Here is a 22,852-nt window from a genome sequence, read left to right on the forward strand (position 1 = left end):
ATGAGGAGGGAGGGCGTTCCAGACTATCACCATGGGGAGGACTCCCAAACTTGACTCTCTAGCTCTGACCTCTTTTCCAATCTGCAATCCTGCATCTCTTCAGAACATCTTCATCATCAATCATTCATATTTATTGAGTGCTTACTGTGTGCAGAGCACTGAACTAAGTGCTTGGGAGAGCACTTATATAACAGACACATTCCCCGCCCACAGTGATCTTACAGAGTAGAGAGGGAGGCAGACATTAATAAAAATAAATCACGGATATATACATAAGTGCTGTGGGGCTTGGAGCAGGATGAATAAAGGGAACAAGTCAGGGCAATGCTGAAGGGAGTGGGAGAAGATGAAATGAGGGTTTAGTCAGGGAAGGCCTCTTGGAGGAGATGTGCCTTTAAGAAGGCTTTGAAATCAGGGAGAGTCAGTATCTGCCGGATATGAAGAGCAAGGCTATTCCAGGTCAGAGGCAGGGCGTGGGCCGCAGCGAGATAGCTGAGATTGAGGTACAGTGAAAAGGTTGGCATTAGAACAACAAAATGTGCACCTGGGTTGTAGTGGGAGAGCAGTGAGGTGAAGTAGGATGGTCATCATCATCCTCCTCAGTGGTATTTGGGTGCTTACTGTGTGCAAAGAACTGTACTAAGCACTTGGGAGGGTACACTACAAAAGTTGGTAGACCCGTTCCCTGCCCACAACAAGCCTACAGTCTGGAAGGATCTTCACTTAGATGTCCTGCTTGCACCTCAAATCAACCCAATTAAAACAGACCTGCTCATCTCTCCCCGCAAAGCCCTTTCCTCCCCAGCCCACTTTCTCATCTCACTTTCCCATCCTCCCCACCCCAGACACCCACAACTTCAGTGTTGCTCTCGATTCTTCACTCTTGTTCAGCTCTCACATCCAGTTTCAATTCAATCGTACTTACCAAGCACTTACTGTGGGCAAAGCACTCAACTAAGCTCTTGGGAGAGTACAACAATAAATGGGTATATTCCCTGCCCACAACAAGCTCACAGTCTCCTTCCAAATACTGCTGTCAAACTTCTTCAAACTGCCAATCCCTGTTTTTCCAAACTGCCACCACCCTGGGACAAGCTCTGGCTTGCCTCAGCTAGATGACTGCATCAGGCTCCTCGCTGCCTCCCAGCCTCCAGCCTCTCTCTCTTTTTCTAATGGCATTTGTTAAGCGCTTACTATGTGCCAGGCACTGTTCAAAGTGCAAGGATAGAGACAAGCTAATCAGGTTGGACACAGTCCCTGTTCCACATACTGATCATAGTCTTAATTCCCATTTTACAGATTAGGTCACTGAGGCATAGAGAATTAAGTACTTGCCCAAGGTCACACAACCGAGGTATACTCCTTTCTCCAATCAGTACGAAGTGTGGCGGCCCAGATCATCTTTCTGAAGCATTGCTCGGCTCACATCTCTCCTTAAAACCCTTTTCCGCTGGCTTCCTGCACGTCTCCACATCAAACAATAACTCCTCACCATCGGCTTTCGGGCTCTCCACAATCTGACCCCACCTCAACAATCTGCTCTCCTCTCTGCCAATTCCCCAACTCCTTGCCTTCATTCCTCCGAGTTCTATTTCTATCTCATTATGGGCAGCAGATGTACCTGCTATATTGTGCTCTTCCAAGTGCTCTGCACAAGGCAAGCACTCAATAAATAACATTTCTTAATTGATTTTACCTCATTCTTGACTCCCCTGACTCTGAAGCATTCATTCGATTATATTTATTGAGTTCTTACTGTGTGCGGAGCACTGAATTAAGTGCTTGGAAGAGCACAGTAAAAGAATAGTGTACCCTCATTCACACTGGTCTCCTGGCTTGGAAATCCCTTCCCTCTCCAGATCATATTTAACACAAGTCTCCCCACATTCAAATCCCTCTTTTTTATGGTATTTGTTGAGTGCTTTTATGTGTCAAGCACTGCTTTAATACTATTGATCATGTTGTCAATCAGTAGTATTTACTGAGTGCATACTCTGTGCAGAGCACTGTACTAAGTACTTGGGAGAGTACAACAGAGTTGGTAGACATGTCCCCTACCCACAACGAGCCTAGAGGAGGAGACTAACAAATAAATAAATGATGGATATGTACCTAACTGCTGTGGGACTAAAGGGTAAACTGGGTACACCCTGAGCACACAGTGTGCACACATTGAGCACACAGTGAATACACACTGTGCAAATGCTACAACTATGGAGTTAAATCAGTTTAGGAACCGCCCAGTGTCCCAATCTCTTACCTGCAGTGACCTAAGTGAGCATTCATTCATTCAATTGTATTTATTGAGCACTTATTTTGTGCAGAGCACTGTACTAAGCGCTTGGGAAGTACAAGTTGGCAATAGAGACGGTCCCTACCCAACAACGGGCTCACAGTCTAGAGGAGGGAGTTAGTCTCAGTGAGAAAGGGGCTAAATCTAAGTGAGCAGGGGATTAGTCTGAGCAGAGGGTTAGTTTAAGTGAGCAGGAGGGTTAGCCTAAGTGACCCAGGAGCTAAATCTACGGAGCTAAATCTAAATCTTCCTAGAACTCGTTTGTCCTGCCTGCCTGCTTGCTGTTGGAGAAAAACTGCAGGGACCAAGATCAGGGGGGAGACAAGGCCCCTTCTAGGGTACCTTGGGGTATAGCTTTGGTGGGCCAGGGGCTCTGGGCCCCGCAGATCCTCCAGCATCAAACTGAAGAACTCGAGCAATAGCTTGGGGCTGAAAGCAGCAGCCAGCTCGGCTCTGACCTGTGAGGTGACCTCACTTCCCGTCCTTTCCCTGCTTCGCTCTAGGCACAGGAGAGGACTCGGAATTCTCCAGAAGTAAACCGCAGAGATCACATGCTTCCTGGGGCCCTCAATCCCCCTCCCTTCACCGTCAGCGGGCAGGCCCGGAGCAGGGAGATCAGCGAGGCAGCCCCAGACCATGTTGGGAAGTCCCGCACCCTGCCCAGATTTCCCAAACGCTGGGCGCTTCCGGGCCTTCTGTGGATTCTGGGGCACCTTCCTTCCTGCCCCTCGTGGGGCCGGGCGGAGGCTGTCCCTGCCGTCTGAGAAGCTCCCGGGCCGATGAAGGGGCCATTCTAGGATCCCGGATTGTCTCTGCCTTCAGAGCAACAGGAGAGGATGTTGTGGCGGGAGCTGGGAAAACAGCACGTGTTCCCTCCGGGCCGTGCGGGAGCCAGAGTACACAGGCAGATGCTGGGGGAAGCTTTATAGCCGGCAGAGTAAATAGGACGTGGGTCTGTCTGAACGCAGTCGGCCCCTCGGGGTGAGCCGGCACAAGCCCTCCAGCGAGAGCCCCAGGCCCGAGCCCCCCGACGAGCCAGCCTGGATAAACACAGTCAGCCCAACGTCCAAATAAGCCCTGTGCCAAGTCCCTGGACATTCTGACATTCATTCAATCGTGTTGATTGAGCGCTTACTATGTCCAGAACACTGTACTAAGGGCTTGGGAGAGTACAATAAAACAATAGACTCATTCCCTGCCCACAGCAAGCTTAGAGTCTAGAGGATAATTGTGGTTTTTGCTAAGCGCTTACTATGTGCCGGGCACTGTACTAGGTGCTGGGGTAGATACACTCTAATGGGGTTGGACTCAGTCCCTTGCCCATGTAGGACTGACAGTCTCGCTCACCATTTGGCAGATGAGGGAACTGAGGTACAGAGAAGTTAAGTGACTTGCCCAAGGTCACACAGCAGACAAGTGGCAGAGCTGGAATTAGAACCCATGACCTGCTGATTCCCAAGGCCTGTGCTCTATCCTGGGACCCTAGGCCGAGCACCCCACTCCCCTCTCCTGTCTTCCTGTCACCGGGGGTCTCCCCTCATCCTCTCCCAGCCGGCATTCCTGGGGAACTCCCCCCGTGTGGAAAACTCCCACCTCCCTAACGTTGGGGGGCCGCACTGGGCTGGAATGCCATGGGGGATCAGTTCCGGCCCCTCCGGGGGTGGTCACTTACCTGAACCCCAGGCGTAGGAAATGGCGGCTGCCCAGCCTGGTCATGGCTTTCCTAGCGCTGTCCTCCAGACTCCGGGAGCCTTCATCGTTGACGGCCACCACCATGATCTGGCCGTCGGCCACCGAGCTCACATACTGTCCCAGACGGATGCTTTCCTCCCTGGACTTGTAGGTGTCGAACCTGGGAAAGGTAGGATGGCCCGGCAGGGTGAGGGGCCAGGGGTCTGCTGGAAGTTTGTCCGTGGGACTGGCCAAGGTCGAGGTTCAGCAGGCGCCACCATTCATTCATTCATTCAATCGTATTTACTGAGCACTGTACAGTAGTGGCAGCATGGGTGCCAGGGGGCAAGGGGTGGTGAGGGGCCTGGCCTGTTTTAGACATTCATCCACTTCTCTGTGCTTCTGTTTCCTCACCTGGAAAATGGGGTTTGAGACTTTGAGCCCCACCTGGCACAGGGACTGTGTCTAACCCATTTTGCTTGGATCCGCCCCAGCGCTTAATACAGTGTCTGGCACATAGTATGCACTTAAATATCATTATTATTATAATTCTGGAAGGAATTAGAGTCCCTATGCAAACCCTTCATTATATCATGGAGATGAATGGCTTGGGAATCAGAGGACATGGGTTCTAACCCCAGCTCCGCCACTTTTCTGCTGTGTGACATTGGGTAAGTCGCTTCACTTCTCTGTGCCTCAATTACCTCATCTGTAAAACAGGGATTAAAAGTGTGAGCTCCACATGGGACAACCTGATTACCCTGTATCTACCCCAGTGCTTAGAACAGTACTTGGCACATAGAAAGCGCTTAACAAATACCATAATTCTTCTTCTTCTTATTATTATTATTATTCTGTCTTCCTTCTTGCAGAAGGGGACAATAAAATAAATAAAAACCAATTAAAATGGGCAGTGACTCTCTGGCCAAGAACTGAGCTGGCTGATGGAGGCTCACCTTCCTCGATGATGATGATGATGGCATTTGTTAAACGCTTACAATGTACTGTGTGCCCTCAAGCCCTGGGGCCTGGGTCTTGGCCCTGCTCCAAGCTGCCCATCGATTCTCAAGGGTCCAGCCTGGGGGACCTTGTGAGGAGGCTCTTGCCAGCTGGCATGGGGCATGCCCTATGAGAGATAGCCCAGGCCTGGCCTTGCTCTCTAGTTCTTTGTGCCTTTATGGTAGGCTGGAGGGGCTCGAGAGGAATGTGGTTTCCCCTGCAGGCCATCATCATTTCCATTATAATAATAATAAAATTATATTAGTAATAATAATTGTGGTATTTGTTAAGTGTTCACTATATGCCAGGCACTGCACTAAGCACTGGGGTAGATAGAAGATAATCAGATTGGACACAGTCCCTGTCCCACACAAGGCTCAGAGTCTTCATCCCCATTATCCAGATGAGTTCACTGACGCCTAGAAAAGTGAAGCGACATGCCCAAGATCACACAGTCGACCCAAGGTGGAGCCGGGATTAGAACACAGGTCCTCTGAGTCCCGGGCCCAGGCCCTTTTCACTAGGCCACGTTGCTTGCCATATCAGAGGGGCAGGTTGTTGTGGGCAGGGAATGTGTCTGTTTATTGTTTCATTGGACCCTACCAAAAGTTCAGTAGAGTGGGGGGGGGGGGGGGGGCCTATGTGGACCCCTAGAAGGGAAAAGCAAGTCAATGAAGAGGGCGGGAGGGAGCCTACCGGTCGGAATGGATGACGGCTCCCGTCTTCGGGTCGATGACGTGAACTATGACCCCTCGGTAGCCCCAGCTGCGTTCGAAATAGTATCCACCCTCCTCTAGGCCGCCGGGGTGTAGAGTCTTGTTGAGAAAGGTCCAGGCCAGCTTCCTCTCACCGTGCATCTCCAATGTACCGCCTTCCCCCACGCCGATGTATTTAAGCCCAAAGTAAGGGTCAGGAATGGTGCCGTCATCCGCTCTGCAGGAGAAGCAGACCCAGGGGGACCTAAGCCAGATTTCGGGACACAGGGAACCGCCCAGAGTCTGGAGTTTGGGGTCTCGAGGGTGCCGGGAAGACTGAGGAGATCTGGAGGGATGTCAGGCCGCCACCACCCACGAAGTCCGGACCCAGGAGCTTGGCCTTCCCCCGCCATCGAGGATTCTGGGGCCCAGTGTGGCGGCGGCACTGCCTTACCTTCCAAACAGGCGGATGCTGAAGCTGCTGCGGAAAGGGCAGTCCTCGCTGCCCACATGCATCTCCCCTCCCCGCTCGATGAGTACATGCCTCGTGCGCAGAACGATGGGAGTGGAGTTGTCACGTATTACCAACTTCCCTGCCATGGGGAGAAAGACAGGTGATGGGAGAGGGTTAAGAGGAGCCGTGGGACTTCAGCAGAGAGAGTTCGGGTCTGGGAGTTGGAGACCTAGGTTCTAATCCTGGCTCTGCTGGTGACAATAGGCGAGACACTTAACTTCTCTGTGCCTCGTCTGTAAGATGGGGATTCGTTATCTGTCTCCCCTCCTTCTTTGGTTGGGAGTTGGACAGGCCTCGGTGTCCGAAGGACCTGGTTTCTAATCCCCGCTCCGCCACTTGTCTGTTGTGTGATATTGGGGAAATAATGACCATCATGGTATTTGTTAAGCGCTTACTATGTGTGAAGCACTGTTCTAAACCCTGAGGTAGATGCAAGACAATCAGGTTGTCCCAAGTGGGGCTCACAGTCTTAATCCCCATTTTACAGATAGGTAACTGAGGCATAGAGATGTTAAGTGGATTGCCCAAGGTCTCACAGCAGACAAGTGGCAGAGATGGGATTAGAACCCATGTCCTCTTACTCCCAAGCCTGCACTCTTTCCACTATGCCATGCTGCTCCTCTGTGTCTGAGTTACCTCATCTATAAACTGGGGATTAAGGTCAAGAGTCCCATGTGGGGCGTGAATGGCATCCAACCTGATGATCTTGAATTTACCCCAGTGCTTAGTACACTGCCAGGGCACATAGTAAATACTTAATAAATACTATTAAAAAATATGACAGGCAAGGGTAGATACAAGATAATCACATCAGGCACAATCTCTGGCCCAAATGGGGCATACAGTCCAAAGGGGAGGGAGAACTGGTGTGCAATCCCCATTTTACTGGTAAGAAAATTAAGGTCCAGAGAAAAATAATGGTAATTGAGGTATTTGTTAAGCACTTACTGTTTTTCAGGCACTGTACTAAGCTCGTAGGTAAATACAAGATCGTTAGATTGGACACCGTCCCTGTCCCACATAGAGCTCAGAGTCTTCATCCCCATTTTCTGGATTGAGGCGCAGAAAAATAAAGTGACTTGACCAAGGCTACGCAGCGGGGAGGGGGTAGAGCCAAGACTAGAACCCAGGTCTATGAGAAGCAGCATGGCCTAGTGGCAAGAGCCTGGGCTTGTCAGAGGAAGTGGGGTCTAATCCCGGCTCCGCCACTCGTGAGCTGTGTGACCTTGGGCAAGTCACTTCACTTCTCTGTGCCTCAGTTACCTTATCTGGAAAATGGGGATTAAGACTGCGAGCCCTATGTGGGACAACCTGATTACCTTGTATCCACCACAGTGCTTAGAACAGTGCTTGGCACATAGTAAGGACTTAACAAGTACTATAATTATTATTAGGTCCTGGATCTCCCAATCCTGTACTCTTTCCCTTAGGCCCCACTGCTTCTCCACCTGTGCTGGGGGAGGTGGGTCGTGGGGGTGGGGTGGAGAGGGTGGGGGAAGGACAAAGCCGCGTTACCTCCGTCTGTGATGCGGATGGAGTGGGCTGTCATGGAGGATGTGAGCAGCAGCTTCCTGCCCTGGCCGATGTGGATACGGTTTTCCTGGTCGTGCCCGGGATTCCAGGGCTGCAGGGTGGGATCCTGGTCAGGACATCTTGTATCTCCTGGAACGAGAGAGGAAGGACCGTGGTCCACAGCCCACCCCATCTGCCGGGGTCAAATCTCCTCCAAGAAGTCCTCCCCGATTAAGCCCTTTTTTCCCCAGCTGGCTCTCCCTCCTGCCTCATCTATGCAAACTGGTTCTCCTCTATCTCTCTGGTCATTCATTTTCCATCTCCTCCGCGGGATCTTCCTCTGCATCCCACCCCCTGTGGGGGTCCCTCAAGATTCAGTTCTGGGGTCCCCTTCTATTCTCCATCTACACCCACTCCTGTGACTTCAACTTCCACCTCTACGTGGATGATACCAAATCTACATCTCCAGCCCTGATCTCTCTCCCTCTCTGCAGTCTCAAATTTCCTCTTGCCTTCAGGATATCTCTACTTGGATGTCTTCCAGTCACAACATGTCCAAAAAAGAATTCCTTATCTTCCCACCCAATCCCTGTCCTTCCCGTCTCACAAGCCCATAACCTTGACATCATCCTTGAATCCTCTCTCCCATTCAACCCACATTTTCAATCCATCCTAAATCCTGTCCACCCCACCCTCACAACATCGCTAAAATCTGCCCTTTCCTCTCCATCCAAACTGCTACCACATTAATCTAATCACTCATCCTATTCCACCTCGATTACCGCATCAGCCTCCTTGCTGGCCTTCCAGCCTCCTGTCTCTCTCCCCACTCCAATTCATACTTCACTCTGCTGCCCAGATCATTTTTCTTCAGAACGTTCAGGACGTCACCCCACTCCTCAAGAGCCTCTAGTGATTGCCCATCCACCTCCACATCAAACAAAAACTCCTCACCATTGGCTTTAAAGCCACCCACCACCTTGCCCCCTGTTACCTCACCTCACTACTCTCCTACGGCTAGCCAGCCCGCCCACTCGCCCCTTTAATCCTAACCTTCTCTTCCTCAATCTCATCTCTCTCACTGCCGGTCCCTCACTCACGTCCTTCCACTGGCCCGGAACGCCCTCCCTCCTCAAATGCGACAGACAATTACTCTCCCCCCATTCAAAGCCTAATTGAAGGCACATCTTCTCCAGAAGGCCTTCCCTGACTGAACACCCCCTTTCCTCTTCTCCCATTCATGTCTGCATCACGCTGACTTGCTCCCTTGGTTCTTCCCCCTTCCCAGCTCCACAGAACTCATGTCCATATCTCTATTTATTTATTTAGATTTATGTCTGTCTCCCCCTGTCTAGACTTACTGTGGGCAGGGAATGTGTCTGTTTATTGTTGTCCTCTACTCTCCCAAGCGCTTAGTACAGTGTTCTGCACACAGTAAGAGCTCAATAAAAACAATTGAATGAATGGATGAGTGACTTGCTCCCTTTATTCATCACCACGCTCAGTCCCACCACACTTATGTCCATATCTGTAATTTATTCATTTATATTAATGTCTTTCTCCCCCTTTAGAGTGCAAGCTCATTGTGAGTAGGGAATGTGTCCATTTATTGTTATATTGCACTCTCCCAAGTGCTTAGTACAGTGCTCTGCACACCGTAAGCACTCGGTGAATACGACTGCCTGAATGACTTACAAATGTTAGCTGGTAACTGAGAATGTCAGGGGGAGGACGACAGCCAGTTGGCCCACGTATACCTACGCTGGAAGCCACTCCATCGTCTCTGGTTTCATCCCAGCAGAGAGCCTCTCCCAGCTTGGGAACACTCTAAGCCCACCCAGGCAGAGTCCAGCAGAATGCCAATGCCCATCTCAACACTGAGGAAGCACCAATCATTCACTCATTTATTCATCCAATCATATTTACTGAGCATTTACAGTGTACAAAACGCTGTACTAAGCGTTTAGCACTGTACAGTCCTGTCAGTTTTACTGTCATCATCATCAACTGTATTTATTGAGCACCTACTGTGTGTAGAGCACTGTACTAAACACTTGGACTAAAATCCACCTGTAGTTCTCTAGCCAAGCTGCTGCTACCAAGCACTTATCCTCTAGAGGGTAAGCTTGTTGTGGACAGGGAATGTGTCTACCAGCTCTATTGTATTGTATTCTCCCAAGTGCTTAATATAGTGTTCTGCACAGGGTAAGTGCTCAATACAGTTGATTGATTATCCTATCCTGCCTTGACCGCTGCATCAATCTCCTTTCTGACCTCCCTGCCTCCTGTCTCTCCCCACTCCACTACATACTTCACTCTGCTGTCATGATCATTTTTCTAAAAAAAAAGTTCAGTCCATATCTCCCCACTCCTGGGAATGTGTCTGTTTTATTGTTCTATTGTACTCTCCAAGAGCTTAGTACAGTGACCAGCACAGGGTAAGCAATGGACTGTGACTCAAGAACATCCAGTGGTTGTCCATCCACCTCCGCATCAAACAGAAACTCTTTAACACTGGCTTTAAGGCATTCAGTCAGCTCAACCCCTCTTGCCTCACTTTGCTGATCTCCCAGTCCAGCCCAGCCTGCACACTCCACTCTTTCAGTCATTCATTCATTCAATCGTATTTATTGAGTGCTTACTGTGTGCAGAGCACTGTACTAAGTACTTGGGAAGTACAAGTCGGCAACACATAGAGACTGTCCCTACCCAACAACGGGCTCACAGTCTAGAAGGGGGAGACAGACAACAAAACAAAACTTGTAGACAGGTGTCAAAATTGCCTGAACAAATAGAATTAAAGCTATATACACATCATTAACAAAATAAATAGTAAATAAGTACAAGTAAAATAGAGTAATAAATCTGTACAAATATATATACAGGTGCTGTGGGGAGGGGAAGGAGGTTGTGGGGGGATGGGGAGGAGGAGAGGAAAAAGGGGGCTCAGTCTGGGAAGACCTCCTGGAGGAGGTGAGCTCTCAGTAGGGCTTTGAATGGAGGAAGAGAGCTGGTTTGGCGGATGTGCGGAGAGAGGGCATTCCAGGCCAGGGGAAGGACATGGGCCAGGGGTCGACGGCGGGACAGGTGAGAACGAAGTACAGTGAGGAGGTTAGTGGTGGAAGAGGAGTGGAGGGTGTGGGCTGGGCTGTAGAGGGAGAGAAGCTAGGTGAGGTAGGAGGGGGCAAGGCGATGGAGAGCCTTGAAGTCAAGAGTGAGGAGTTTTTGCTTGATTCATAGGTTGACAGGCAGCATCATCTTACTCACTGGGCCCCAATCTCCTCTATCTCACCACTGACCCCTTCCCCACTTCCTCCCTCTGGCCTGGAACTCCTTCCCCCTCCATATACTCCAGACCACCACGCTCCCCACCTTCAAAGCCTTATTAAGGTCATATCTCCTCCAAGAGGCCTTTCCTGATTAAGCCGTCTTTTCCCCAGCTTTAAGATCACACAGCAGACAAGTGGCAGGGCTGGGATTAGAACCCAGGTCCTTCTGACTCCTAGGCACGGGCTCTATCCACTAAGCCATGCTGCTTCAATCAATCAGTGGCATTCATCGAGCACTTACTATATGCAGAGCACTAAACCCTTGGGAGAGAACAATATAACAGCATTGGTAGCCGTGTTCCCTGCCAACAAGGGATTTCCAGTCTCAAGGGAGCTGACGCTGACCACGGACCCCTAGGAGAGGAGTGAACAAGGAAGACCTCTTTCATGGGCCTCCATCATTGCTTTCTCCCAGCCTCCTCCAGGGCCAGAAGACACTCACCTGGAGCTGCCAAGGACACGAGGAAGAGAAAGGAAACCACCTGGATGGTGAGGGCCATCCTGCCAGAAACAGCTCTTCAGTGGCCCGGGGCCTGACACAGATCCTGAAGTCACAGAGCATACTCCATCAGAACTGGGGCCCTGCAGATCAGCCCTTCCCGCACACCAGGCCACCACCCCTGAAACTGGACCAAGAACGTGCCCCCCTCCCATCCCCTCAGAAGGCTCCAGTGAAGAATCAAAGGGTCAAGAAGGACAGAAGAAAGGAAGGACTCGGACATAGAGATGAGGACCACGGAATGACTGAATGGACACAGAACATTCTCTCTCTCTCTCTCTCTCTCTCTCTCTCTCTCTCTCTCACACACACACACTCAGATGTTGAGGTCGCCACCACGAAACTCGTGGTCTGGCCCGACCAATTCTTCTCCCAGGGACCAGACCCCTGGGGCTGGGGCAGGGAGGAGGTGGCTGCTCCTGTTCAAAAGCTGGAGGCTGGGAACTTCTGGAACCGAGCCCATGAGGCAATGGTTCTCACTGAGTCCTCGGAACCGTCTGGGCAGTGAGCAGTTGCAGGGCATCTATGTGCCACAGGGCACTTGGAAAAATCTCCCAAATCTCCTTCGGAGAAGCCCCTTGTTGTCCTTCTGAAGGGCAGCAGAGAGGCTGGTGGCCCACAAAGAATAAAGCGATTGTCTTCCTGCACTGAACCCACATCTTGAGGCTGCTGAGACACTCCACTGCTCGGGATGGGATGGAATGTGGCCAGGTCCCGATCCCAGGAACTGGAAAGTTTTTAGCTTCATCCGTGTTGGAGAGTGGGGGCAACTGGCAACCAAAACCACCTGGTGGTGATAGGTGAAGTTCAGTCCCTCTGTTCATTGAGTAATCCTCCTCCAGGGCTTTCCATCTAGGCGCCGCTACCCAGAATCCAGAGGGGAGCCAACAGGTCGCAGATCATATCCTGGGAATCAGGGCTAGGGGTGCGGGAAGCTGGGCCTTAGGGATGTGTGGGAAGGGCCCACCTGCCTGAACCCAGGCTGGAGGAAGAATGTGGTAGTTTAAAGGGGCCTTCAGGCATCACCGTTGAGTCCTGAGAAGTCAGAACTCTCCCGGGAACCCTTCTGTATCTTCGGGCTTGGCCTGAGCTCCCGGCCTGATGAGGAGATTCCGCAATCCTGTCAAAACTGGCTCAGTCCTCCAATGCGAGGGTTGCCTTTGGCGATGGCTCTGGAGGCCCTGGAGGAGCTGAGGTGAAGGGTGAGGGGGCCTAGGTGGCCTTTCCTCTTGTCATCCGAAGACCGGCGGCCTGAGAACTGTCCGTGAGGAGAGGCGGTGGTTGCTTCCCTCCATTAGAGTTCTAGCGAGTGATATGTTCCTGGCCTCTGTCCTAGAAGTATCAAGTTGTCAGGGGTCCCCTCGCCCCCGTACGGGCCACCTTGGACATTTTTCTCCAGAGTTCCAGATGCCAGGACATATGGGAAGAGGGGAGAGCCCTTCTTCCCCACTGACTGCCACCTGGAAGGAAGACAAGATAAAGGATGAGCCATGTCTCAGAGGCGGCACAGGCAACCACAGCCTCTCCAGCCATGGACCCCACTGGCTCTGGCTGAAGCACCCCACGACTGAGGGGTGGGCGAGTTCACAGTACCACCCCAAGCAAATCCACCAACTGGGGACCAGGTTTCTTATTCTGGAAAATGAAAGGTGAGCCACCTCGGCAGCCCCAGTGGCCCTAGAGAAGGGATGTGACACCTGGGTCATGAACGTTACCCTCTGGAGGGATGAGGTTTGGGAAGGAGAAGCAGCATGGCCTAGTGGATAATGCACGGGCCTGGGAATCAGAAGGAACTGAGTTCTGATCCTGCCTTCGTCACCTCTCTGTTGTGTGACAATGGGCAAGTCACTTTAATTCTCTGGCCCTCAGTTACTTTGTCTGTAAAATGGGGATTGTGAACCTCACGAGGGACAGTGACTGGGTCCAATCTGATTATCTTTCATTGTCCTCAGAAATTAGTACAATGCCTGACAAAAAGTAAACACTTTTTTGTGGTATTTATTAAGTGCTTCCTATGTGCCAGGGGCAAGGTGAGACCCCCCCCTCAGGAGAGAGATCCAGGGGAGACAGTGTCATCAGGTGACAGCCAGGATTCTGTGATTTTTAAAAAAATGGTATTTGCTAAGCACTTAATATGCGTCAAATACTGTTCTAAGCACTGGGGAAGGTACAAGTTAGTTAGGTTGTACATAGTCCCTGTCCTGCATGGGGCTCAACAATCTAAGCAGGAGAGAGAACTGGTACTGAATACCCATTTTCCAGTTGAGGAAACTGAGGCAAAGAGAAGTGAAGTGACTTGACCTAGGTCAAACAGCAAACAACGGGCAAAGCTGGGATTAGAACCCAAGTCCTCTGACTTTCCAGGCCCGTGCTGTTTCCACTAGGCCATGCTGCTTCTGCTGGGTTCCCTCTCCTTCCCTCTCCAGTGATTTTAATCCACTCCAGACTAGCCAAGGATCCTAGGATGGGTGTGTGTGTGACGTGTGTGTTTGTTTTGGGGGGTGGGTGAGTAGGAGAACACCACTGGGATACATAAATAGGGCAAGGGAGACTAAACTGGAAAGTCTCAGTGATGGCGTGGAGGGAAAGTGGGGTGAAGCAGGCCAGAAACAGGTGTATGGTGAAGGAAAGTTTTCCCACAGTGAAGTGGGGGTTTGATAGGCAATATTTAGTAGGGGTTAATGCATGGTAGATTGGTGAGGTCCGAGATGGAGCAGAGATGGAACAGAGAAGGAGCGAGAGACAAAGAAGCATGGCCTCGTGGATAGAGCACGGGTCTGGGATTCAGAAGGACCTTAGTTCTAATCCTAGCTCTGCCACTTGTCTGCTGTGTGACCTTGGGCAAGTCGCTTCACTTCTCTGTGCCTCAGTTACCGCATCTGGAAAATGGGGATTGAGATTGGGAGCGCTACAGGGGACAGGAATTGTGCCCAACTCGATTACCTTGTATCTACCCCACTGTTTTGTACAGTGCATGGCACATAGTAAGTGTTTAACAAATACCTCTAGATCATAACCTCGTTGTGGGCAGGGAATGTGTCTGTTTATTATTATACTGAACTCTCCCAAGAGCTAAGTACAGTGCTCTGCACACGGTAAGTGCTCAGTAAATACGACTGTCTGACTAATACCATGATAATGATTATTATCTGGGGAACCAGGTTCCGGGAATGGTTCCCAACTCCGTGATGCAGCCTCAAAAAGGCTGGAGAGCACAGTGGGAGGGACAGTAGCCCCAGCTTCTGGTCATTAACTGAGCTTCTGAAGAGGCTCGTTCAGGACCCTGGGGCCAGAGTGGGGAGGCCCAGAGATCCCATCGACCCACCTAGTGACTCCGGGAGCCAGAGAAAATTAGAATTGAACTGACATTTTCCTCCCCTGAGAGCAAAGTTGCTGTGTAGAGTCTGGCCAAAGGGAGAGAAAGCCCGCCAACTCTTACTGGAGCTCTGTCCAGATGGTCGGAGATCAGATGGCCGCCGTCCGACCCGTCTCTCTTCTGGCTCTCTGATCGAGGAAAGATAATCCGCCCCTTGAGATGGTCACTAGGCCTGGGTCCTGGGTCCCTCCAGGCTTCTGCTGGGCTATCAGTCAATCAGCGGTATTTACTGAGTGCTTACTAAATGAGGAGCACTGTACTAAGCGCTTGGGAGAGATCAATCCGACAGAATTAGGGGACAAGTTCCCTGCCTGGAATGAACTGATGAATCTAAAGGGCAGCAGATGAAATGCCGCACTGGACTATAGCTAGGACCTTTGAACTTTCCAGATCCTCTGGATCAACTGAAGTCCCAAGCCCAGCAGGAGAGGTAGGGTTAGAGGTAGGGGATGGAATGGGAGCAGAGGTAGGATAGTAACAATAACAACAGTAACTGTGACATTTGTTAAGTGCTTACTATGTTCCAGGCACTGTACTAAGCCCTGTGGTGGATACGAGCCAATCTGAGCTCACAGTCTCAATCCCTGAGAAGTAGCATGGCTCAGTGGAAAGAGCCCAGGCTTTGGAGTCAGAGGTCATGGGTTCAAATCCTGGCTCCGCCAATTGTCAGCTGTGTGACTTTGGGCAAGTCACTTAACTTCTCTGTGCCTCAGTTACCTCATCTGTAAAATGGCAATTAAGACTGTGAGCCCCCTGTGGGACAACCTGCTCACCTTGTAACCTCTCCAACGCTTAGAACAGTGCTTGGCATATAGTAAGTGCTTAATAAATGCCATCAAAAAAACCCACCCCATTTTACAAATGAGGTCACTGAGGCCCAGAGAAGTGAAGTAACTTGCCCAAGGTTAAACGACAGACAAGGGGTGGAGTCGGGACTAGAATCCATGACCTTCTGTCTCCCACTCCCATGCTCTATCCAGCACGCCATGCTGCTTCTTGTGCAGGGGATGAGATGGGGAGAAGGTTGGGGGCTAGGCTAGCCCCAGTGGGGTCTGCAGGGGGAGAGGCTGGAGTAGGAACCAGGATAGGAGCTGGATACCTCACTAAAGGGTGTCAATAGCCCTGAGAGGAAGGGCTGATCAAAGAGAGTTCAGGTGTGAGGAGAGAAGGCCCCCTAACAGACTGGTTAAGGGAGGACTGGAGGCCATGGAGCTCTGGATCACTCATGTGACCTAGGGCCAGGGGCCCTGCTTCTCCCTGCACCACACTCTCCCCAAAACCATGGAAACCCTCTGCCTCAAGGGCACCTCAAGTCCTTTCATCCTCCCAGCTCTGCTGCTTTGGGCCCGATGAGAAGAAGGGGAGGAGATGTAGTAAAGGGGTAAGGGAGTGTCTTCCTGATCCTGTCTTTGAAGCTGAGCCCAGGCAAACTCAGTAAGGGCAAAGGCATGATAGCGTATGTGTGTTTGTGTCTGTGTGGTGTGCCCACAAGTCTCTCCCAGCTTCAGTCTATACTTCACTCTGCTGCCTGGATTATCTTTCTGCAGAAGCGCTCTGGGCATGTCACACCCCTCCTCAAAAATCTTCAGGGGTTGCCTATCAACCTTCGAATCAAGCAAAAACTCCTCACTCTCAGCTTCAAGGCTGTCCATCACCTCACCCCCTCCTACCTCGCCTCCCTTCTCTCCTTCTCTCCTTCTCCACCCCAGACCGCACACTCTGCTCCTCTGCCGCTAACCTCCTCACTGTGCCTCGTTCTCACCTCTCCCGCCGTTGACCCCTGGCCCACCTCCTGCTTCTGACCTGGAATGCCCTCCCTTCACATATCCGCCAAACTAGCTCTCCTCCTCCCTTCAAAGCCCTACTGAGAGCTCTCCTCCTCCAGGAGGCCTTCCCAGACTGAGCGCCCTTTTTCCCTTCCTCCTCCTCCCCTCCCCATCACCCCCCCCGCCGATCCCCCTTCTCCTCCCCACAGCACTTGTGTATGTTTATACATATTTATTACTCTATTTTATTAATGATGTGCATATAAGCTGTAATTCTATTTATTCTGATGGTATTGACACCTGTCTCCATGCTTTGTTTTGTTGTCTGTCTCCTGCTTCTAGACTGTAAGCCCGTTGTTGGGTAGGGACCATCTCTATATGTTGCCGATTAGTACTTCCCAAGCACTTAGTACAGTGCTCTGCACACAGTAAGCGCTCAATAAATATGATTGAATGAATGAATGAAAGTGAGTACAAATGTAACTGAAAGTGGGCTTGTGTGTGTCTGTGTGGTGTTCACACAAGCGTGAGAGTGCAAATGTCATTGAAAGTGTGCTTGTGTGTGTGAGTGTAGGTGAGAAGCGGCATGGCTTAGTAGATAGAGCACAGGCCTGAGAGTCAGATGGACCTGGGTTCTAATCCCAGCTCCACCACTTATCTGCTGGGTGACCTTGGGTAAGTCACTTTACTCCTCTGGGCCTCAGTGACCTTATCTGTAAAATGGGGATTGAGAGCGTGAGCCCCATGTGGGATGGGGACTGTGTCCAACCTGATTTGTTTGTGTCCACCCCAGCACTTAGTCCAGTTCCTGGCACATAGTAGATGCTTAACAAATACCACAGAAAACAAAAAAAGGGGTGTGGAAGAATGTATGTCTCTGCCTGAGCAAGTGTGCATCCATTTGTGTGAGTGCGCACGTATGTGCTTGAGTGTGTGTGGCATGTGTGTGTGTGTTTGTGTGCATGTGAGAGACCACAGCCTAAGATAGGAGGTGCATCGACCCTTCTGGCTGCAAGGATATTAGCCCCAGGAGTCTCAGTGTCTATGAGGAAACCACCTCTGCCCCACCTCAGTTCAACAGAAACATCAGGGAAATGGCCAATAACCAGGCACTAGTGGAGTCAGCAAAGTTCCTTGAGAACCTAGTGCCCCAGGCTGGACACAAAGCTGCCCGCCCACAGAAATCAGCCCCTCCTAGCTAAAAATCCACAAACGTTTCCCTGCAGGAGATTCGATCCAGGTGCAAATGCAGGAGTTGCCTGGAGATAGCCTCAAAGCCCTGCCTCTCCCGGACCGGCCCGCCCGCTCTGCCAGCTGAGTGAGGAACCCTGAAGGAATGTGGGGGACAAAAGGCACCCTCCCATCTCAGACCCCACCTCGAGGAGCACTCGCATCCTCCCCTGAACCCGGGGTGGTTAGGCAGACAGGCCGAAAGGGAGGAGAGCTTGTCGCCAGCTGCCTGGAAAATCCACCAACCTGGCATTACGCGGCCCGATATCTCTCCAAAAAAGCAAAAAGCAACTGGCAAGAAGGAGAAGAAAGGCCTCTTTTCAGAGTCGGAAAATTAGGCGGCCCTTTGTAGGGTTCTCCTGGCAGCGCTGCCTCGGGAAGGTGAAAGGAAGGGCAGGTTGGGCAGGGGGGCAACTGCTCTGTGGTTCCTGCTCCCGGAAGCAGGGTGCCCCCACTCCCCAGTCTATGCTGCTGGCTGGGGCTGGGAAATTCAGATTCCTAAGATTTCATCAGGGACAAAACCATCTGGGGAAAACTAGCTCACTAGCTTCCACAGCTGGCCCACAGCGGGGCTTGGAAACTAAACCAACAGTAATAATCGTGGCATATTTGTTAAGCGCTTACTACGGTCCAGACACTGTTCTAAACTCTGGAGTGGATAAAAGCAAATCACGTTGGACACTGTTCCTGTCCCACATGGAGCTCACAGTCTCAATCCCTGGTTTCCAGATGAGGCCCAAAGAAGTGAAGTGACTCGCCCAAGATCACACAACAGACAACCAAAGGCCCTGTTTGGCAGTTCTCTGTGTTCCTTGTCTGTTCTGGTCCCTGTAACTAAGGGAGGTCAGGACAGAGCCGGCGAAGGGACAGAGAAGGGTAACCCTCAGCCCCAAGAGACCCAGCCTAAGGGAAAATAATAATAATAATAGCTGTGGTATTTGCTAAGCACTTACTATGTGTCAGACACTGTACTAAGCGATGGATGGATACAATCAGATTGGGTTGGACACAGTACCTGTCTCATGTGGGGCTCAGTCTCATACAGGACTGTGAAAGCTGGAAGCTACTTGAAGGCAGGGATAATATTTTTTTATGGTATTTGTTATGCGCTTACTATGTTCAAGGCACTGTTTTAAATGCTGGGGTAGTTACGAGCTAATCAGGTTGGACACAGTCCGGGTCCCACATGGGACTCAGTCAATCCCCATTTTACAGATGGAGGAACTGAGGCCTAGAGAAGAGAAGAGACTTGCCCAAGATCACACAGCAGACAAGTTATGGAGCCAGAATTAGAACCTGGGTCCTTCTGATTCCCAGGCCCGTGATCTATCCACTAGGCCATGCTGCTTCTCACATCTACCAACTTTATTGCATTCTTCCAAATGATTACGACAGTAAACGTTCAATAAATACCATTGATTGAGTGAAAGGGCTGCCACATGGGAACCTATTTACACTTTCACTAGCCCTCATCCATCTCCTCCAGCTCTTAGTCCAGGGCCTAGCACATAGTAAGCACTGAATAAGTAACATAAAAAGTGCTACTACTACTGCTATTACTACTTATAGTACTACTATTGCTGCTACTGCTTTCTACTGCAATACTACTGCTATTCTATAACATAACAATAGAATTCTAGTCTACCATTCTACTATTCTAGTCTACTATACTATTCTACTACTATTATTCATTCATTCAATTGTATTTATTGTGTGCAGAGCACTGTACTAAGCACTTGGAAAGTACAAATCGGCAACATATAGAGACGATCCCTACCCAACAACGGGCTCACAGTCTAGAAGGGGGAGACAGACAACAAAACAAGTAGACAGGTGTCATTACTATCAGAATAAATAGAATTATAGCTATATACACATCACTCCTGCCCCTTCTTCTACAACTACCAGTCTTACTGCTACTATTATTGCTACTACTCTGGCTATCCCTGCTTCTACTGCAACTAATAATGTATTTGTTAAGCTAGGCACTGTTCTGAGTGACGGGGTAGACACAAGATAATCGGGTTGGACACGGTGCCTGTCCCACGTGGGGCTCATAGTCTTTATCTCCATTTTACAGATGAGGTAACTGAGGCCCAGAGAAGTTAAGTGACTTGCCCAGTCACATAGCAGGCAAGTGGTAGAGCCAGGATTAGAACCCATGGCCTTCTGATGCCCAGGCCTGTGATCTATCCACTAAGCCATTCTGCTTCTACTGTTGTTACTACTCTTACTACTCCTGCTATACAACAATACTACTAATGCAACTACTTCTGCTACTACTAGTACTACACAAAATCGCTGTTCATCAAATTTTGTAGCTGTAGCACAAGGAGACCCCCACTGGGGCTTGAGGTCAAACGAAACCAAAGAAAATATTTCTTCTCCCTACAAGGGCAAGGGCTGGGAGGTTGAGCAAATGGAATCAGTTCTTTCAGGATATTTTCCAGCTGGAAAAACCAGCAGCAACCAGAGGGGCTTAGGTAGACCCATGGTAAAAACCCTCTGTGGGCAGGGATTGTCTCTCTTTATTGCTGTATTGTACTTTCCAAGCGCTTAGTGAAGTGCTCTGCATACAGTAAACGCTCAGTAAGTGTGAGTGTGAATAAGCAGCCCATGTTGGGGCATTGGAGGGAAAGTTGGTGTAGAACGATCTGGGGCCTGCAAGTCAGAAGGATCTGGGTTCTAATCCCAGGTCTGCCACATGTCTGCTGTGAGACCGTAGGCAAGTCACTTCACTTCTCTGCACCTCTGTTACCTCATCTGGAAAATGGGGATTAAGACTGTGAGCCCCATGTGGGACAGGGACTGTGTCCAACCCAATCTGCATAGAACAGTGCCTGGCACATAGTAAGCTCTTAACAAATACCACTATTATTATTATTGTTTGAGAGGATGAAGCATCACTAATCATGAGGATGGATTATCAGAGGGGCAACCAGTACATGATTCTTCTTGAGGGCCCAGAATTTGAAATTGGCTGGATTGAGGGGCCGATCCAGTACGTTCCGTGGCTCACCTTTTGATATTCTGTCTTCTGAACTCCTCTTATCTGTTCCAGATGGACAAACAGCCATGTCACTGTGAGTAGCTCATTCTCCATGGAAACATCGCTTCCTCCCCCTCTGCAGCACAGAGGCCGGGGATCACGAATAAGATTCCGGGAACAGCAAACAAGGAGACCCCTTCGTTCACCTGGGAGGGAGTAGGAAAAGTGAGTCAGAATGACACATTTGGTTTATGCCTCAACAGACAGGAGGTCAACTCCATATTCCGGAACTTGAGGGCGGTGAGCGTTTAGCACAGTATTAAGCAAGCTAAACCTTCATATCCCCAGTTAACCCCACTGAAAACAATGCAGCACCTCGCTCCTGGTGGGGACTCAAACTCTTTCTGCATCTCTTCAACTGTGAAAAGCATGGGCCCTACAGTCAGAAGGACCTGGGTTCTAATCCCGCTTCTGCCACTAGTCTACTGTGTGACCTTGGGCAAGTCACTTCTCTATGACTCAGTGACCTCATCTGTAAAATGGAGATTAAGACTGTGAGTCCAGTGTGGGACTGGGACTGTGTCCAACCCAATTACCTTATATCTACCCCAGCACTTAGTACTATGCCTGGCACATAGTAAGCACTTAAATACCACAATTATTAAGTATTATTATTATTATTTCAGTTCCTGCTCTGTTGTCCCTTCCAGTAACAGGAAGCTAGAGGGAGGAGCAGTAATCAATCATATTTGATCACTTACTCTGGGCACAATATTGTACTAAGTGCTTGGGAGAGCATAGTAGAATAGAAGTAGCAATATGTTCCCTGCCCATAATGAGCTTACAGTCTACAGGAGGAGACAGACATTCTTGTGAATAAATCATTTATAATATGGAATTTGAAGATATGGACATGGTTAACATGGATTATTCAAAATAATAAATAATTCAAAACTCAAATTCTCATCATCAAACCCCCTTAAATCCCAAGGGTACCCAGAAGTTGGCCTCAAGGCCAATTTGCTCCTTCCCTTCCAAAGCTCATCATGGAAATACCTTGGAGCCTATTAAAGTCACTTAACTTTGCTTGTATGCACCCCAGTGCTTAGTACAGTGCCTGGCACATAGGAAGTGCTTAACAAATACCATAATTAACTTCTCTGTTCCTCAGTTACCTTATCTATAAAATGGGGATTAAGAATATGAGCTCCATGTGGAACAGGGACTATGTCCAACCTGATTTGCTTGTATCCAACCCAGCGTATTTATGTCCATATCTATAATTTTATTTATTTGTATTGATGTCTGTCCTCCCCAACGGGCTGTAAGCTCACTGTGGACAAGTAATGTCATTGCTTATTGTTGTACTGTACTTTCCCAAGCACTTAGTACCGTGCTCTGAACAAAGTGTTCAATAAATATGATTGAACACTCAGTACATAGTATGTGCTTAAATACCATTATTATTATTATTATTAATAATATAACAGAGTTGGTAGACATGTTTCCTTCCCACCCTATCCAGGGGGAAGGTCTGGACTCTGCTGGGTGTTTTGGACTCTAGCACCTGTTGAGGCTACCGGATGCAATACGATCTGACAGGCCTGGGGGCTGTGGGAAGACAAGGGTGGCAAGTGGGGAGAATCCGCCCTGAGTATCTTGACTCTACCCCAGCGTTTAGCACAGTGCTTGGCACATAGGAAGCACTTAACAAGTACCATTTTTTTGAGAAGCAGTGAGGCGTAGTACCTGTGCTCTAGACCTGTGTTGTCAGAAGGACCCCGATTCTAATCCCAGCCCTTCCACGTATCTGCATTGTGGCCCTGGGCAAGTCACTTCATTCACTCATTCATTCAATCGTATTTATTGAGCGCTTACTGTGTGCAGAGGACTGTACTAAGCGCTTGGGAAGTACAAGTCAGCAACATATAGAGACGGTCCCAACAATGGGCTCACAGTCTAGAAGGGGGAGACAGACA

At 49.9% G+C, this 22,852-nt stretch overlaps 1 protein-coding gene across 4 annotated transcripts in view; it reads right to left on the bottom strand.

Moving 5' to 3' along the window:
• LOC119945907 (cell migration inducing hyaluronidase 1) overlaps positions 1 to 22,852 on the bottom strand; it is a 111,580-nt gene that overhangs the window by 56,226 nt on the left and 32,502 nt on the right. For 2 of the 4 annotated variants that reach the window (XM_038767182.1, XM_038767180.1), the window contains exons 2-6: positions 11,456 to 11,558; positions 7,688 to 7,834; positions 6,113 to 6,251; positions 5,660 to 5,896; positions 3,966 to 4,145 (exon numbers count right to left, since the gene is read on the bottom strand). In XM_038767182.1, the coding sequence (XP_038623110.1) occupies positions 3,966 to 4,145; positions 5,660 to 5,896; positions 6,113 to 6,251; positions 7,688 to 7,834; positions 11,456 to 11,513 (761 nt within the window). In that variant the 5' untranslated portion in view covers positions 11,514 to 11,558. Of the gene's footprint in view, positions 1 to 3,965; positions 4,146 to 5,659; positions 5,897 to 6,112; positions 6,252 to 7,687; positions 7,835 to 11,455; positions 12,973 to 20,903; positions 21,014 to 22,852 lie in introns of those variants that run through there. The other 2 variants (XM_038767181.1, XM_038767184.1) reach the window with 2 other exon arrangements.

This window comes from Tachyglossus aculeatus, chromosome 26 (assembly GCF_015852505.1).
Source record: "Tachyglossus aculeatus isolate mTacAcu1 chromosome 26, mTacAcu1.pri, whole genome shotgun sequence".
Classification (NCBI taxonomy): Eukaryota; Metazoa; Chordata; class Mammalia; order Monotremata; family Tachyglossidae; genus Tachyglossus; species Tachyglossus aculeatus.